Below are 19176 nucleotides of genomic sequence, written 5' to 3'. Positions count from 1 at the left end.
AAGCAGGCTTCCCACTGAGCAGGGAGCCCGATGCGGGGCTCGATCCCTCATGACCTTAGCCGAAGGCAGACGCCTAACGACTGAGCCACCCAGGCGCCCCGAAATTGAATATAATTTAAAACAGAGATATGTCTAAATATTTCAGCAAAAAAAGTTTACTTGATGTTATATATAAAGGAATTGGTTATAAAAATGTCACCACATGACATGAATCTGGAAAACATTATTATAATGAAGATGTAGTATATTCATTTTTCTTACACTCCAAAAGAGATAAAGATTGTTGTACTTAGATTATTTTTAGAATAATAATCACAAAGGATTGCTATGATTTTTAATAAATATCTGCATCTTTGCTAGTAAAAGGATTAAGTTGGGGGTAAGGGAGTGAGGGAAAGTAGAAGAGATTCAAATAGTACCTTTTGCATCATCAGAACCCGACGCCAAGAGTTTAGGATCCATCAAATTAAAGTCAACACTCCAACACCTTTTCTCATGCTCCTGGATATAGAAGGAAGACAAAGTAGTCTCAGACAGAAAATAGATCTTAAAATAAAGAAAGCAAAAAACTTGATACCAATTTATTGCTCTGGTGAGAGGGAGAGAGAACAGGCCATGAAAACAAATGACATGTGAAGTAATTCCCAAACTTTTTATATATACATATTTTATTGCTTTTGTAAATTCATTTGACACATTCTACAAATGCAAAACAAGTCTGAAGCAATGTTTCAGAAAAGCATTATTTCCTATTACAGAAGGATAAAAAATGCTAGCGGCTTTAAATTTATAATTAAAAGCATTATTTGCTATTATATAGGTATAAAAATGCTAAATAATGGCTTAAAATTTGTAATTATAAATTATAAATTTGTAACTATAACTATAAAGTAAAAATGTGATTCTTAAAAGCTAGTATCATTATTTACCTGATAGACCTTTGACCTCTGTCCTGTAAATCCATCCCATAGGATGACGGTGCCTTCATAATCACTGCTGGCTAACAGATTCTTATGGTAACTACTCCAACTGATACAGCTGAAAGAAAGAAATATAGTTAAACCTTACTTTATGTAAAAATAAACAATGAATACAAAAATTCTGATGTGTGCAGAAGGATTAGAACCCTTTTGAAATGGTCTACATGGCTTCATAATCAATCCGCCCACAACACAGCTAGGAAGAAATATATCAAATAACTCCCAAGTTTTTCTATTGAGCTACCAAGTAACGACCCTTACCACTATTCACTCTGACCACTAGCCAGAAGATGGATAGGAGCCTAAAGCCACCACTGGCCATCTTTCCATACATGAGGAGAGCATATCTATGAGTGAAAACAGAGGCCAACAGGGCACAAAGCATGCCACAGCACAATGACAGAGACCTAATCAAATTGTGTAGGCCCCTCGATCAAGATGTGCTGAATCATATAAGCTAATAAACTAATTTGAATTAGGTTTTTGTATTTACATACCAAAAAAAACTTAACTAGGGGCGCCTGGGTGGCTCAGTCATTAAGCGTCTGCCTTTGGCTCAGGTCATGATCCCGGGGTTCTGGGATCGAGCCCTGCATCGGGCTCCCTGCTCAGCGGGAAGCCTGCTTCTCCCTCTCCCACTCCCCCTGCTTGTGTTCCTTCTCTCGCTGTGTCTCTCTCTGTCAAATAAATAAATAAAATCTTAAAAAAAAAATCTTAACTAATATAAGCTTATGACTGAATATAACAGTTAGAATGAAGCTTTTAACATTTTATGGTTTCAGCTATTCTCAAGTGCTCCAAAACTGAGAATGCAACATCTAAAAATGTATGCTTTTGGGGAGACACATTATGTGAATCATGTAGTAAAACTAATGTATATTAAGGAAAAAAGCCACTTAGAAAGCAATTAACCTAGATTACTTCAAAGCACATGAAAACAATAAAGTCTTTTACTCTCTACTGGTTACATTCTCGCTAAATTTCAGAGACTGTAAGAGTTCGTTTGCATGTTTACATATATTTACTGGATTTCTGTGAGAAGTTATATGGACAGTTAAAAGAGCTAAATTTTGAAGTTAGATAGACCTGAGCTCAAATTCCACATCTGCCACTTAATAGCTGTGGTTTTGGGTAATTTAGGTCACTTTCACGACTGCTGTGCTCCAAATTGGCTTTAGGCATTCTTACACATGATCCTCTCAGTCCTAAACCCATAGCTTCCAGCCCTGAACAACTTCTTCCATTTACTCCAACATGCCATAAACTATTGCCGTATTTTTACATTTGTCAAGACAGTAAAGGTAAACCCCCTAATCCACATGGTCATTTCAGTAACATTTACTATGAATCTTGATAATGGCCAAGTATTATGCTAAGTGCATTGTGTGGATTTATTTAAAGTATAATCCTATGAAGAGGTGCCTGGATGCCTCAGACTTTAACAGGACAGGATTCCAAACAGTCTGCATTAGAACCAAACTATGTATGTCATTCACTCAGGTAAAAAAGATTATAAGGATAACTGAAAAATGTTCAAAGTTCTAAATAAATTTATTATTAGATCATTTCCTTGTATCATTCCATTTTCAGCCAGAGCCAATGAGAATAGCTTAGGAAGCTTGTTTTAAAAATGCAGATTCTAAGATTCCCCTGAGATCTGGGGGAGGCAGATCTGAAGTAATCCCCACTTTCTGCATTTTTAACAGTATTCCAGATTTGAAAAGCACTCATTATGAACTTTAACCCTTACTATATGAAACTTAAATATTAGGTCCTCTATGAAAAGCAGTAGAATGTTCTTATAAAAAGAATTCTTGAAACTATAAACAATTATAAAATTTGGAGACATGCACATACTAGCGAAAAAATTCCTGACTTTCAGACACTATTAATAGCCTACAGTAATCCTTTATTCAACACACCATGGAAGCCAATTACAACAGCAATTTTTATTTGATTAAGTGAAACAAAGAGAAGACTTTCATTTGTCAAACAGAAAGACATTGACTACTAACGCCCACAGGGAAAAAGCAACGAATATCTATAAGACAGATTATAAAGTATCCTTTGTATACAATTAGTGTTTACCATGAATGAGTAAGGAGTCTCACAGAATGGTAAAATAACAAACTCATATGAATCATAGATATTAAAGGTTATATACACATTGTATCATGTCCAAAAAAAATAATCTAAGTACCTGATTTTGGAATTGCAGGTCATTTCATTTTCAGGGTAATGAATATCCACCGCATCCTGAATGACTGTGCCATATTCATAGACTTTAATTTTCTTTGTAACCCCAGCAATTGCAAAATAGTCACAATCCCGGTCAAATTCAATACTATGGAAGAAAGTGTTTATTTGGTCAGTAAGACTATTTGACTATCCCTGTGACATTTACAGTGACAACATTTCAGAGGTTTTTTCTATTTCTAAAGTCATTTTGTCTATAATAAGAGATCTACTTGAAATGCCCTAAAACTGTACTAGGCTCTGTACCCAGATAAAGTCATTATCAAGACATATCAAATTACAAGTGGTAATGTACACAGCTATAGAATTCTGCTTATAGTTATTTTGTTCCTCGAAACTTGACATATTTTTCCATTCAACTTTAGTAACCATATTACAACCTCCCCAACTGTAAAGGCTAACATGTTAAATTATAAAAGTAGCAAGGAAAGATTTAATGGTTTGGTATATTAAAAAATATGTCAAAAGAAAATTACCAAATAATCTTTTCATAAATTCTACTTCCCTTTTACCATTTTGTGAGGATGACAGAATTTCACAGTACTTAGTGTTATTTTAATAAATAAATTAGTACACTGAATTACTGAAGCAATAAAAAAGGGTGATGACAAAGGTATAAAATACATACAAAAATGGAATAATTAATTTATCATTATGTTTTCCCAAACACATTTCTAACCTCCCAAAGATGATCTGACTTATGAACCCCCAATACAGATTCCTTATGCCACAAAAAGGGAAAAACTAAAAATCTCCCTTTTTTAAAGTTACTTAGGGAATTCACCCCTCTCTTACTGACTTCTTATACAAGTTCCAAAATAAGACACTTCAAAGCAAAGCAGACCTTATTCACATTTATAGAACTTAACTTGGAACCTCAACAAAGTTGTTACATAATAGCAAGAAATTTAAGTAACCTAATGGAAGAGTGAAATGAATCATCACACACATTATTTCTCAATGAGTTAAGCATCTTTTCTAGAAGCTTAGCCATAAGGCTAGAGAATACATAAGAATTCTCACTGATCTATAATTAATTAGACAATAACAGCTAACATTCACTGACCACTAAGCATAATCTCTGCATATATTAACTCATTTAATTCCCATAACAACCCTATGAGATAGATATTATCTTTATCCATATTTTACACATGAGAAAACCGAGGATTGGAGGTGAAGCAATTTCCCTAGTTAGTCAGCTTGTAAGTGGCTAAGATGACATGTTAGCACTCTGCATATATCAAGCATCCACTCACTGCATATAAATACCTACATGGCTTACTTTTCTTTCTGGGTTACCTGTGATATCCTTTTATAGAACAGTTAATTATTAGTTAATAATTTAAAAGCTTGCTAAGCTAATGATGAAAAATAAAAGAAACAGGTACACAGGAAGAATATTTTGCATAAAAACACATTAAGATGGTCACTTTTCATTATAGTTTTAAATCCTTCCTTAATTTTATAACATTTAAAATAATTTCATTAAATGTCATTGACTATAGCACAAATCAGTAAATACTCCCTCCAATAAAATAGGACTATGTGGCAATGCAATGAATTTGTACAATAACTATAACTGAACTGCTGACTCAGCTGTTATCTGCCCTATGGTCTAATGCAGCATAACTATATTGATCACAACTATTTATCTATCCTGATTCAATTTATACCCATAGCCTAATGCCACTGAAGGAGAAATATTACTGTGTCTGGCAAAGAATAGTTATCAGAACTGAAATCCTATCCTTAACTTAGGAGGTTTGGGCATGGCTGAGACTTCAAGGAAGAACTAGTTAAATTATCCCTAAATACTTTTACTCCACCTGCAAACATACATGGCTAATAAATCGACAGCATTCTGGTGTGGTACAAGTAAAAGTTAACAGGCCATTTCCAACCTCTCAGGTTTTAAGAAAAAAGAAGTTTAAACACTAGCTTATTAAAACAACAGCCCAAGACAATGCAGGGAGAAAATTACCATATAAATACTGTCAAAAGAATTGATTTGATGATGTAAATAAGTTTATTATTTCTTCTGTTGCTACCCTGTTATTCAAGATAGCTCCCTTTTTTCAACAAAGGTTATTATTTAGCTACATTAGCTCATTCTTAACTCATACTAAAAATTAACTTTTTAGGGGCACCTGGGTGGTGCAGTTGGTTAAAGCATCTGACTCTTGGTCATGATCTCAGAGTCATGAGATCAAGCCCCGCCATCAGGCTCTGCACTCAGTGGGGAGTCTCCCTGAGACTCTCTCTCTCTCCCTCTCCCATTCATTCCCTATCTCTCTCAAATAAATAAAACTTTTTAAAAACTTAACTTTTTCTTTTGACTTCATTATTTTTTATTATGTTCTGGTTATGTTTTCTTCTTAAATATTGGGGTATCAAGGATCTATACAGTATTCTTTTTTAATATTTTGGGATATTTACCTTTTTTATAATTTAAAAACTGTAAAATCCTAATAAAAATACTAGCCAAAAAGTTTAAGTATAAAATTTCTAGTAAATTTTGGTAAAAAGGGAGATAAACAGCTGCATTTTAAAAAAAAAATCCAAGTACTTCCACACATCACTAAGACTCAGGATTTAACTCAAATTAACAGTGTAGTTTTTAGGTATAGAGAGTTTTTCAGAGCTACTCCCAAAATGGATGGCCTCTTATTTCACAATACAATATTTTAGCTGCTTTAATTATGGAATCTGATAACACAAACAAAAATAATTCAACAGCGACTAGTTAAGTTGAAACAAAAGCAAAATGAAAAGTAAATTCAAACATACCTGCTTGTGCAATTAAGTTTAAAAAAATTTGTAATATGTTTTGCTTGTTATAGAAAATTCATTTCTGCTATCCACTATCACCAGTAATTCTTTTTTTCAAATTTTATTTATTTATTTGAGAGAGAGATCACGAGCAGAGGGAAGGGGTGAAGGGAGAAGCAGACTCCCTGCCGTGCAGGGAGCCTCAACGTGGGACTCGATCCCAGGACCTGGAGATAACAACCTGAGCCAAAGGCAGACACTTAACCACCTCAGCCACCCAGGAACCCACCAGTAATTCTTTTTTTTTTTCTAAGATTTTATTTATTTATTTGAGAGAGAGAGAGATAGTGAAAGCAAGAACACAAGCAGAGGCAGTGGAAGAGGGAGAAGCAGGCTTCCTGCCAAGCAGGAAGCCCAATACGGAGCCTCGACATGGGACTCGATCCCAGGACCCTGGGATCACGACCCGAGCGGAAGGCAGACACTTAACAACTGAGCCACCCAAGTGCCCCCCACCAATAATTCTTAAAGCAAGTGATTTATGACAGTTTATTTCAATGATAAGTTCAGTTTCAAATAATTTTTTAAAATTTCAAAATATACAAACATTTGCTTTGAAAAATAATTTAATGGGGTCTCATTTTAAAACATGGAAATAAACTGCATTTTTCTCTCACACTTGAAATGTTTCAACTGTTTTTAAAAAGTGAACATAATAAAAATAAATAAATAAAAAGGCAAAAAAAGGTGATTTATTTAAACAGTTGTAAAAGGTTAATTCAGCTGTAGGAAACTGGCTATAGTCTTTGTCAAAAGGGCCATCAGTCAAGTGATTAAGCCTCAAGGCAACAGACCACACAGGACAGCTGATTAACTTATCCCTCTAGTACCGTGTGGCCCGAGGCAATGCAAAGATGGCAATAACCCAATAAGGGAATCAGTGCTCCCACTGTGTCATACTGGTTTTGCAATTACAAAACAAGTATTAGCAAAGTGGATTCATGTCCCTTAACACTAGAATCCTACTTATAAAAAGAACATGTAAAAGGAACACAGTTGTTAGAGGTCTAATTCATCACCAAGATAGTGTGCCTCAAGAGATAGAGGCTGCTATAATTTCAAGGAAACAATGAAATTGGACATTTTAATAAAAAGGAACAGGCAGATCAAACACAGGTAAAGTAAATATGAATTGATGTTATTCAACTGACTTTCTCCAGAATCAATCAATAATAATAGCTAAACCTTCCATAACATATATAATACTTACTACGTATAAAGCATTGTGTTAAGCACTCACATAAAATATATTTACTCTTCAAATCTCCATTGTATAGATAAGGAAACTAAGTTATAATGATGTTAAGTAATTTGCCCAAACTTCACTAGATAATTCAAATTCAAGCAATCTGGTTCCAGAGTCTATGCTCTCAATCACTAAGCAAAACTCCCATTTTGGGGCACCTGGTTGACTCAGTCAGTTAAGCATCTGACTCTTGGGGTGCCTGGGTCGCTCAGTCGTTAAGTGTCTGCCTTCGGCTCAGGTCATGATCCCAGGCTCCTGGGATCGAGCCCCATGTCGAGGCTCCGCATTGGGCTCCCAAGAAGCCTGCTTCTCCCTCTCCCACTCCCCCTGCTTCTGTTCCTGCTCTCACTCTCTGTGAAATAAATAAATAAAATCTTAAAAAAAAAAAAAAGCGTCTGACTCTTGATTTCAACTCAGGTCATGATCTCAGGATCCTGGGATCCAGCCCTGTGTCAGGCTCTGTGCTCAGCAAGCAGTCTACTTGAGGATTCTCTCCTTCTCCCTCTGCCTCTTCCCCCACCTCAGATAAATAAATCTTTAAAAAAAAAAAAAGCCATTCCCATTTTAATGAGAATAAAAGGAATGGTCTTCAAAGAACATATACAAAGGCAAAGTAAACAATAACACAGAATAATTATACATACTATATTTTATATATGATAGTAATAATATAATAATTCATCCTACACAACAAGTTAAACATAGGCAGATAAAAAGAGTAAGATAGCCTCACAGGGTTTATAATTACTGGGAAAGATTATAATACAATATAAGCAGATGCCAAATGATAAGAACAGAATACGCTACAGAAATTCAAGAGTCACTGATTACTGAGGCCTACTGGAAGAAAGTGGATGATGCATGAATATTCTCAGCCATCAAATATCCAGTATGCCTGTTATCTGCCAAACGATGGCCTAGCTGATGGATGGAAAATAAGATGTTGAAAAGCCAGAACACAACATTTGAGAAATTCACAGAAATATGAATTAGGCATGCATTAACACTAACCTGGGCTATTGCAACAGCTTCTTTACCAAGTCTGCTACTCCTGACTTTCCTCTTTTCTAATCTATTTGAAGGACTGATAAAAAGGTAAATTTGCAAAAACACAGCTCTGTTCACATAATTCTGCTCATTTACCACGATGTAAAATCCGTACTCCAACTATTACTGAAGATCCACCATCACATGGCCTGAATCTTTTCTTAAACTTTTTTCTAGGGCGCCTGGGTAGCTCAGTTGGTTAAGCGACTGCCTTCGGCTCAGGTCATGATCCTGGAGTCCCGGGATCGAGTTCCGCAACGGGCTCCCTGCTCAGCAGGGAGTCTGCTTCTCCCTCTGACCCTCTTCCCTCTCATGTGCTCTCTCTCAAGTAAATAAATAAAACCTTTAAAAAAGAAACTTTTTCTAAAAAAATACGTATATAGGCAATGGTTCAAAAAGTGCAGAGAGAAAAACAAGTCTTCCTTCCAAATCTTGCCAAATAAGCACCCAATCGCCCTCCCTGGAGGCAACCCATAATTTCAGCTTATGCATCCTACTAGCATTACCCTGTGCATAAACAAGCATCTATGTATTCGTATTCCTTTATTTAATTAAACACGAGATGAAATCATACATACTGATTTACACCTTCCCCCCCTCCACAGTATCTTGACAATCATTTCATATTAGTACATATTAGGGCTACCTCATTTTTTCCCAATGGGTGTACAGAATTCAAACATATGGATGTATCATGAATTATTTAATCAGTTTACTGAGAAACATTTACTTTTTAATCTTTCACTGTTAAACAATGCTGCAATAAAATATCCTTCTATGTGTGTCCTCTTTCTTCCACATATGTAAGAGTATCATTAAACATAGAATATGAAGTGCTCGGTCAAAAATCACATGCATTTTAATACATTTAATTTTAAATTCAACATCACTATCTTCAAGTGGCGCCCTTAACACTGCCTAGCTTCATGGTAAATTTGCCTTGTATACAGACTCTTCTGTTTGGGTAAAGACAGGTACACAATTTCTTCATTCTTCTCCAATTTCCCCCATTTCCTTCCTCATTATCACTCTCAGAAGATTATTTTGCTCTCTGGTTTAGCAAAAATATAAAAAGAAGATAATTTCCAAAGGCTCCCACCACCACACTTTCCATTTACCAGAATACATATTCTGGTATACTCTGCCACCTCCCTTGTCACTCTGAGGAAGGATCAAAGCTCCTATACCTGACTAATGCATCTACTTGTGCATTAGATCTCATTTTTGCTTGCCTAATCCAGGATTGCTTCCTCAATTCTCCTTCTCTCTCCATTACTAATTTTTCCATTCTCCTAGATCTTTCCCATAAGTCTTTCCACATGTTTTCTTCAAGTAAAACACAAACAAAACAAAGTATCTCTTAAAATCCTCATTCCATTTTAGCTACCACCCTGTTTCTTTCCTTTCTGATAGCAGAACTGTTGCAAAAAAGTTGTCCGTACTCACTGGCTTCAATTCTTCTCCTCCCATTTGCTTTAACCCAATGGAACCAAGCTTTCATCTTCAACACTGGAAATGCTCTATCAAGGTTAACCCTGACCTTCAGGTTGCTAAATCTAATAGTCAACTCTGAATTCTTATCTTACTTAAATTTCAGCAATAGCTGACTTAGAGGATAGCTCCCTCCTCAACAGAGATGATTCTTCTCATACCTCACTAGCAGCTCCATCATAGTACAGACTGTTTCTTCCTTCTCCTGCCTCCACTTCCACATTCAAGTATCCTCCAGTACACGTATCCTCATGCTTCATCTTTTTATCTATGTAGACTTCTCTGGGGATCTCATTTAGTCTTGTGACTTTAAACCTATGCACTGATGATGATCAAATGTTTATCTCACATACCAGACCTCTCTCTTATTGGTTCGTACCTATCTGACAGCTCCAATTTTAATCTAAGGGGTATCTTAATCTGTGCTAAAATGAGTTTCCGAATTCTCCACCAAACATCTTCCTCATTTTATTAACTAACCCATCCCTCTTATTAATTAACTTTAACAGCAACTCTTTCAGCTCAACCTTCAAAATGTAACAGAACCTAACCACTTCTCAATAGCTCACTGCTGCCCCTCTCATTCAAGCTACCATTATCTCATGTCTGTATTATTATAATAGGCTCCATACTGATACCCTGCTTCCATACTTGACCCTTATAGTCCATTTTTAAACAAGTCAAATCACCATTTTGGTTCAAAATCTTTTAAAGGCTTCCTACTCAACTTCATGAAAAAGACAAAGTGATTACAAAATGTATGCCTCCTTCACACTCCACCCTTGCTCCCTCTTCCTCCAGCTACACTGGCGTGGCAAACCTAGGAAATTCCAAACCTATTCCTACCTCAGAGGCCAATGTAACTGATAGTCCCCGAACCTACAATTGCTCTTCTCTCAAACATGCATGGCATATTCCCTCACTTTCTTCAGGTATTGACTCAAATGACAGCTCTCACTAAGGCCATTCGTCTAATCTGTTTCAAACTGCAGCTGTCCACTCTCTACCAGCTGCCTCCCTGCGTTATCTCCCTCTTTCCTTTTTTCTATAAGATTTTTAAAACTTCTATCCTGTATTTTCTTCTAATACTTAACAAGTTCCATTTTTTTTCCCATTCAGATAGTCATTCCATCTGGAATTTATTTTAAAATATGACAGCAGAGGCGTGCCTGGGTGGCTCAGCCCATTAAGTGTCTGCCTTCAGCCCAGGTCATGATCTCGGGGTCCTGGAATTGGGCCCCACATCTGGCTCCCTGATCAGCGGGGAGTCTGCTTCTTCCTCTCCCTCTGCCCTTCCACCTACTTGTGTGTGCTCACTCTCAAATATTTTAAAAATAATAAAACAGCAGAGTTATAAATTTCTATTTTTCCAGACCATTACCTAGTTGCCCCATTTACTGAATAATTTTTTCTTGTTTATTAGAAATGCAGTGTATAGGATATATACTAACTTCTTACAAGAATTTGAAATGAGGGGTGCCTAGGTGGCTCAGTCAGATAAGCAGCTGCCTTCGGCTCGGGTCATGATCCCAGGGTCCTGGGATCGAGCCCCACGATGGGCTCCAGCCCCACATTGCGCTCCCTGCTCGGCGGAAAGTCTGCTTCTCCCTCTCCCTCTGCCTGCCGCTCTACCTACTTGTGCTCTCTCTCTCTCTACCTTTCTGTCAAATAAATAAAATCTTAAAAAAAAGAATTTGAAATGATTGTAGACATTATCCGTTCTTTACTTGCACCAAAGTTTTAATTACTGATTCATCATAACATGTTGTGACATCTTGTAGGAATGAGTGCTCTTTCATTAATCTTTTTCTTCAGAATTTGCCTACATATCTTGCAACTAAATTCTTTAGTTTAGCACCATCTTATTTCCAAAAACAAACAAAATGTATCCTGATAGTATTTTCTTTACAATCATGTCAAATTTATACATTAATTAAAGGAAAAGTGAATTCTTCTGATGCTTAGTCTTTCCCTTTAGGCTTATGTTAGGTCTTTATTCAAATTTTCTTTGTTTCTTCGGCAGTATTTTACAATTCTTTTAGATCCCCCACATTTCCACTTAGGTTTATTACTCTCTGTTTGACAACTTTCCTTATTTTTCCCATTGTAGTTGTCCTGAGTAGATTTTTTGGTCTCTTCTAGAATCAGTTCAAGTCATTTACATTTCCTAGAAAATAATCTCTTTCATCCAAGATCCCAAGTTTATTTGCAATAAATATGAGCAAGGTAGTTTACTCTTATATTTTTTCTAACAGTGTGCCTGAAATTATTTCCTCACTTTCATATCCTATTCTACAAACTTGCAGTTTCTCCTAGTTGTACTTGCATCTTTTGTTTTAAGAAGCTCAATAACTGAGTAATTCTGTTTTTAATAATTCATTCTTTTTTCACATTTATACCTTATTTTCTTCTACTTTATTTAAGTTTATTTTCTTCTTTTTCTAACTTACTCGGGTGTTTATTTTCATACCTTCCTCATCACTTAAACTATTTAAAACAAGAAATTTTTTTAAAAGATTTTATTTATTTATTTGAGAGAGAGAAAGTACAAGAGAGGGGAGGGTCAGAGGGAGAAGCAGACTCCCTGCTAAGCAGGGAGCCCAACACGGGACTTGATTCAGGGACTTCAGGATCATGACTTGAGCCGAAGGCAGACGCTTAACCAACTGAGCCACCCAAACACCCCAAAACAAGGAATTTTATTTTGAGCACTTTTAGCTGTGTCCTATAGGTTCTAATATATAGAAGTTTCACCAAAGTGACTTCATTTCCACTTTTACCTTACAGTTGCCAAAATAGCTTTTAAATTTCCATGTGATAGGTTTTTCCTGTTTTCTAATTTTGTTATAAATGTCTACTCTTACTGTTTTGTGATAATTTTTAATTCTCTGTAATTTGAAATGTTACATATGATTTAGATTCTGTACATTTTATGACAGTCAATGGACATTTTCAAAGAGGTCATATTCTTTATACATGTTTGTATATGTGTTCTAAGTTGCTAGTTATGTTATTTAGGGCTGCTATACTCACTGTAATTTTTGCATTTAATCTGTCATGGACTAAGATCTAATCTCATTTGAAGTCTCACACAACTAATGTATTTATTTTGTCTTAGAGTTAGCAGAGGGATTTTCCAATCTATAAAGATATTTATAATTACTTAAACTTCATTGTGGACTGAATCCTGATCATTAGGAAGTTGTGTGTGTATGTGTGACAGACTGAGAAACACAAAGATATAGACTGAGGTTTAATGATTTCTAGTCTGAATTAAACCTTATTTTCAACATTCACAGATCCAAGACTTAGGAAATTTATTGTGATCTAATGTGAAGATACTTCCCTTTTGATGGGAAGTTTATCCTATTCATATTTATCAATTACACTTGTTGGCTTTTACATCTGTTATTTTATTTTGTGATACATATTGTTTTAAATGCACTTTTAATTAAAAAACCTTTGACCATCTGATTTCTTTCTGCTTTCTGTGTGTTTTTCTCATAAATGGGAATTGTCGTATTTCTGTCCAGTGTCTATGTTTATGATTTTATGAACTGCTATAGAAAGAAATAAAGGATTCAATGTATGTATCAAGTCTCTGAGCAATGGACAAAGTTATTTTTGCCCTCCCTCTTCCAGTCCTATTGATTATACTGATAGTCTTAGAATTTATTTTAAACTTTCAAAGATCTTTATAACTCTCCTCCTTTTGCAAGTGAAAAACCTGTAATTATTATTTGAGCATAGAAACTAATTCCATTATACATTAAAGACAAACTAGTCTTGCATTTCTAATATTCACCAAATGTTCCAAAATTATTCATTGTAAGCTGGTTCAAGTATCTAATGCAGTCAATCTAAGAATTTACATATTAAGATGTATATTTTAAATTATTCTCCTTTTATTTCTCCTTTATTTCAGAGTTAGGGCATTATAATGTTTTTATGTCTATAGGAAAAATTGCAATATCTATTAAATTTATTTCAGAGTAGTGTCAATGTACCAATAAACTTTATTTATGGACACTGAAATAAGAATTTCATATTATTTACACGTCACAAAAATTATTCTTTATTTTTCTTTCAATACTTCAAAAACATAAAAACTATTCTTAGTTTATAGGCTATACAAAATTAAGCAATGGCTCAGAATTGACTCACAGCTTTTGTTTGTTTTTTTTTAAAGTAGGCTCCATGCCCAGCATGGAGCCCAACTCAGGGCTCGAACTCACGACCCTGAGATCAAGACCTGAGCTGAGATCAAGAGTCGGGCGCTTAACCGACTGAGCCATCCGGTGCCCCTTCATAGGTCTTATTTTACTGACCCTTATCTTGAAAAAGACTTTATTTTTCCATCCCCTGTGGCTATCACTGAATAGCTAGAACAAATATCTTATCTGACAAACTATATTCTGAACACTTTTGTAAATGTCAAATTAAAAATACATCTTGAAGACCTTTAATATCAACATACTGATTGTCACATTTTTCTCCATTAAGTCTATATAGCAAGTTATAATTTATACTTAGTTATATTAATTTAGTTGTAGACTCTCTGTCCTAAAACACCTTTTCCATGCACAATAAAACTGTATCCTATGATAAATGATTTTTATTATAGAAGTTTGACAAACTGAAGGTAACTTCCAAAGAAGTAAAAGATTAATAAAAAGACTGAATTAAAAACACCTACAAGAGAAAATAACAAGAGTTGAAAAACAAAATATATTTTGTCCCCAAACTATGATGACATTTTGTTCTGAGTTTCTATTTAGTAAAAGTGAAGAGATCCATATGCAAGCAAAAGTTCTAATTCTTTACTTTTGAAATTAAAAGAGAAAATACATCTACTTTTTCAGTTCTGTATCCTCTAGTACTATTTACAAAGCATCCATTAAGATCACAATATTGAATCATTAATGTCACTGCTGCCAGGCTTCATCAGAAAACAAGAGAACTATGATATAAAGAAACTATTCCATGCTGCAGAGGACTAATCTGGAATGAAAACATATAGTCTAAAGAAATTTCATTACATATATATAAAAGTACGTCCCCAAAATATCAGTCAGATAGATTTAACAAATCAGAAATCTATTTCATATTTCCGATAGGGACAAGCAGACAAAACTGATGAAGAAAAATATATGAGAAAATGTGACTTACTAGAAAAATCCTTTCAAACCATCACCACAGAAAATAAAGAGCTCTTGTTCAAAATTTTTTACAGAAATGCAAAGGACTTAGAACTGCTAATACAACTTCAAAAAAGAATAATAAACTTGGAGGACTTACATTACCTGATTTTAAGGCTTAATATAAAACGACAATAATAATGAGACTTTGGTACTGGCCTAACAGCAGACATGCAGAGCAATACAACAGAAAAGAGAGTCAAGAGGTAGATTCATAGTATTCCACTACTGGGTGTTTACCCAAAGCAAACAAAAACACTAATTGAAAAAAGTATACACACCCCTATGTTAACTGCAGCATTATTTATAATAGCCAAGATATGGAAGCAACCTAAGTGTCTTTCGATAAATGAAGAAGATGAGGTGTGTACATGCCCCCTCTCCCACAAACGGAGTACTTCCCAACCATTTAAAAAAGATGATATCTTGCTATTCGGAACAACACGGATAGTCCTAGATGGAATTACGTTAAGTAAACTGAACAGAGAAAAATACCAAGTGATTTCATTTCTATGTGGAATCTGAAAAATAAAACAAATGAATAAATAAACAAGCAAAAGTTGAAACATATTCATAAAATACAGAGAACAAAAACTGATTCTTGGGGCCCCTGGGTGGCTCAGTCGTTAAGTGTCTGCCTTTGGCTCAGGTCATGATCCCAGGGTTCTGGGATCGAGCCCTACATCAGGCTCCCTGCTTTGCGGGAAGCCTGCTTCTCCCTCTCCCACTCCCCCTGCTTGTGTTCCCTCTCTCGCTGTGTCTCTCTCTGTCAAATAAATATATAAAATCTTAAAAAAAAAAAAATTGATTCTTGCTAGAGGGTAAAACAGGTGAAGGGGAGACGGACGTACAGGCTTCCAGTTATGGGGATAAATGGTACAGCATAGGGAATATAGTCAATAGTACTGCAATAGTGTTATATGGTGACAGATGGTACCTACACTTGTGATAAGCATAGCATAATGTAAGACTTGTTGAATCATTATGTTGTACACCTGAAACCAAGTAACTTGTCTGTCAACTACATTTCAATTAAAAAAAAAATATTCATACATATGTGCTCAATTGATTTTAAACAAAGATGTCAATGGAAAAAGTTAACCTTTTAAACAAATGCTTCTTGGAACAAGTATATAACCCCAACCTTTACTTCATAATCTAAACAAATACTAACTTGGAATGAATTATAGACTTAAATGTATAAGCTAAAACTATTTAAACTATATAAGAAAAGAGAGAAGAAATTTTTTCACCAAAACATTTCTATAAAAAAGAGATTAAATCATTTAAAAAATTAATGAATTGGAATTCATCAGAATTAAATACTTATACCATTTAAAAGATACTATTAGTAAATAGGGCAAGCCACAGACTGGGAGAAAATACTACCAGTACATAAATCTGACAAAGAACTTGTATCCAGAATATAAGTTTTGTATAGATTTGAATAGATGCTTCACAAAATATACACAGATGGCCAATAAGCGTATTAAACACCATTAGTTATAAGGGAAATGCAAAGTAAAACAGAAAGAAAATATTACTACAAACCCACTAATGAAATGACGGACAATGCCAAGAGTTATGGAGGATTTGGGACAAATGGAACTCTCTTACATTGCTGGAATTTTAAAATAACCCAATCACTTTAAAAACAGTTTAGCAGTTTCTTGAAATGTTAAGCACAAACTAATCATACAACCAAGAAATTTCAATCCCAGGTATTTACCCAAGAGAAATAAATATGAATATGAATATCCAAAATGACTTGTGTGTGAAGATTCATGGTAGCTTTATTCATAATAATCAAAAACTGGAAACAACTTAAATGTCCATCAACACATGAATGGGTAAACAAATTGTGGAATATTAATAAAATGGAATATTGCTAAATAATTAACTTTGTAACTGTTAATAATTAACTGTATCTACTGATAGAGGCAACAACATGAATGAATTTCAAAAACATGCTGAGCTAAAGAAGCTAGACACAAAAGAGTACATATTTTATGGCTCCATTTTTAAAAGATTCCAGAACGACTAGACTATTTTAATGGTTAAGGGCAAAGAATTAAGGCAAATGCCTGGACAGGAGTTTGGAGGAAGAAATGGAATTAACTGCAAACTGACAGGAATTAAAATTTTTGGAAATGTTCTATATTTCGACTGTGGTTTATACAATTCCAAAACTTTATACTTTTATTGTATGTATACTGTACCTCAATATAGGTGATTTTAAAAACTATACAATTTGCAATTCTACATTTAAACAAATTCATAAATAATGTAACCACAAATTAATCTCTCTCAAGCACTGATCAAAAACCAGTTTTATAACTTTAATGCTATCCACAAAACTACCTAATGTGGGTGAGGAAAAAGGGAAAAGGAGAGAGAATAGAACCAAAATTTTAAAAAAATCATTGGTGGCAGAAAAGCATCTGTTTCAAGATTAGTATGATATAGCTAAATCTCCTAATCATAGTACAAGCTTTTCTCATATTTCAAGGCATTTTTCAGCTCTACTTGATAATTTTTTAAAAAACAGAAGTAAGAAACTTTCTGCTGAATGATCCAGAGTTTATTACTAGGTAAGGACTACAAATCTGTAGCTATCATTCAACCAATGATGAAGTGCTTACCATAAGACAGGCCAGTGATAGGTTATTTGTATTAAGAAATGATGAAGCCTATAAAACAGTCTGCCAGTCATCACAAGAAGATCAGAAAATCTGACACAAGCCATTTTCTTTCATAAGATATACTGATATCCAAAAACATGACAGAACTTTAATCAAGTGTAGCAATACATCCTTAGAGCCTAAACAAATCTACTAGGTCAAGAGTCAGCAAATCTGTTCTGTCAAAGGGCCAGAGGAACCATGCAGTTCTCTCAAAACTACTTGACTCTGCTGTTGTAGTATAAAATCAGCCACAAAAAATATGTAAAGGAATAAGTATGACTGTATTCCAATAAAACTTAATTTATGAACACTGAAATTTGAATTTCATAGAATTTTCATGTCAACATTATGTCATGCCACTGTACATCATTTGTTATTATTCTTCTTTTGATTTTTTTCAACCAATTAAAAAGATAAAAATCATTCTTAGCTCATGGGTCACTTAAAATTAAGTGATGAGCCAAATCTGACCCCAATGGACCACAGTTTGCCAATCTCTGTACTAGGCAAAAAGCCAGTATTTTTCTCATTTACAATGTTTCCTTTTATATAAATAAAACCAATGTAAAGTTTGAAACATACAAGTACCAAAAACTTTCAAAATAATTATAAAGAAATAGGAATATTTTTCACATTACATCTATACTAATGATGATATTAATATATTTAAAATTATTTCTAAAGAATAATAGATACAACAGCATTTTCTGCACATACCTGTCTACTGCTCTAAGAAACAGTGAGTGCTAATAAATGTTAATTTGAATTTTGGAACCAACTTTTGATCCCCTATGAGTATAATCTGTCAAATGTAATATATTCTTTACTACCTTTATAAGAACATACTGAGCATAATAATGTGAATAGCCCTGCCAACATTAGTTACCATACTCTATTACATCTCAATGATCTCAGGGTCTATTAAGATATGCCAAACCACTTGAACTCATTATTAAATGGATCCAAACTGCTTTTTAGCTCCAATGTGCAGCTTCATCATTTCTTCCCCTTTGTCTAGCTAGTAGCTATCACTTTTTTAACCATCTATTGCAATCTCTCTTCCTTTTACACTTTGAAGACACACAAACCAGTTAAAATTAAGATTACAGGAACTGTATATAAAATAACTCACTAGGCCTGAAATAATTCAAGAAAATGGCCATTTGCTAGTATTTGAGCTTTAGTCATTAATTTAGTGGCATTTATTTTGTTCTAAAGCCTTTTTATTTTTCATTTAAGCCCTGATTACTGATTGTGTTTCAGTTAAATGAGATTCCCAGGTTAAGTTCTGTACAGATGAAGTGTTAGCATAATATGAAACTCTGCCGTGAAGAGTAGCTAAAGTAACTCAAAGGGGAAAAAATTGAAATGATACATGTGGACACTAGCTCTTACAGCAACATCCTATCTTACCCAAAAAGTTTTAAATGTATGAAAATGTC

The 19176-nt window shown here is 34.4% G+C and overlaps 1 protein-coding gene across 5 annotated transcripts in view; it reads right to left on the bottom strand.

The window, feature by feature from the left end:
- COP1 (COP1 E3 ubiquitin ligase) overlaps nt 1-19176 on the bottom strand; it is a 246479-nt gene that overhangs the window by 100394 nt on the left and 126909 nt on the right. For all 5 annotated transcript variants that reach the window (XR_003523023.2, XM_027611143.2, XM_027611142.2 and 2 more), the window contains 3 exons: nt 3181-3324; nt 930-1038; nt 420-501 (listed from right to left, as the gene is read on the bottom strand). Coding sequence is in view for 4 of the 5 variants with exons in the window: in XM_027611143.2 (XP_027466944.2) it covers nt 420-501; nt 930-1038; nt 3181-3324 (335 nt within the window). In the remaining variant the exon portion in view is untranslated. The remainder of the gene's footprint in view (nt 1-419; nt 502-929; nt 1039-3180; nt 3325-19176) is intronic.

This window comes from Zalophus californianus, chromosome 10 (genome assembly GCF_009762305.2).
Source record: "Zalophus californianus isolate mZalCal1 chromosome 10, mZalCal1.pri.v2, whole genome shotgun sequence".
Lineage (NCBI taxonomy): Eukaryota > Metazoa > Chordata > Mammalia > Carnivora > Otariidae > Zalophus > Zalophus californianus.
Note: the sequence above shows the minus strand (reverse complement) of the source record. Positions and strands in the feature narration are given on the sequence as shown.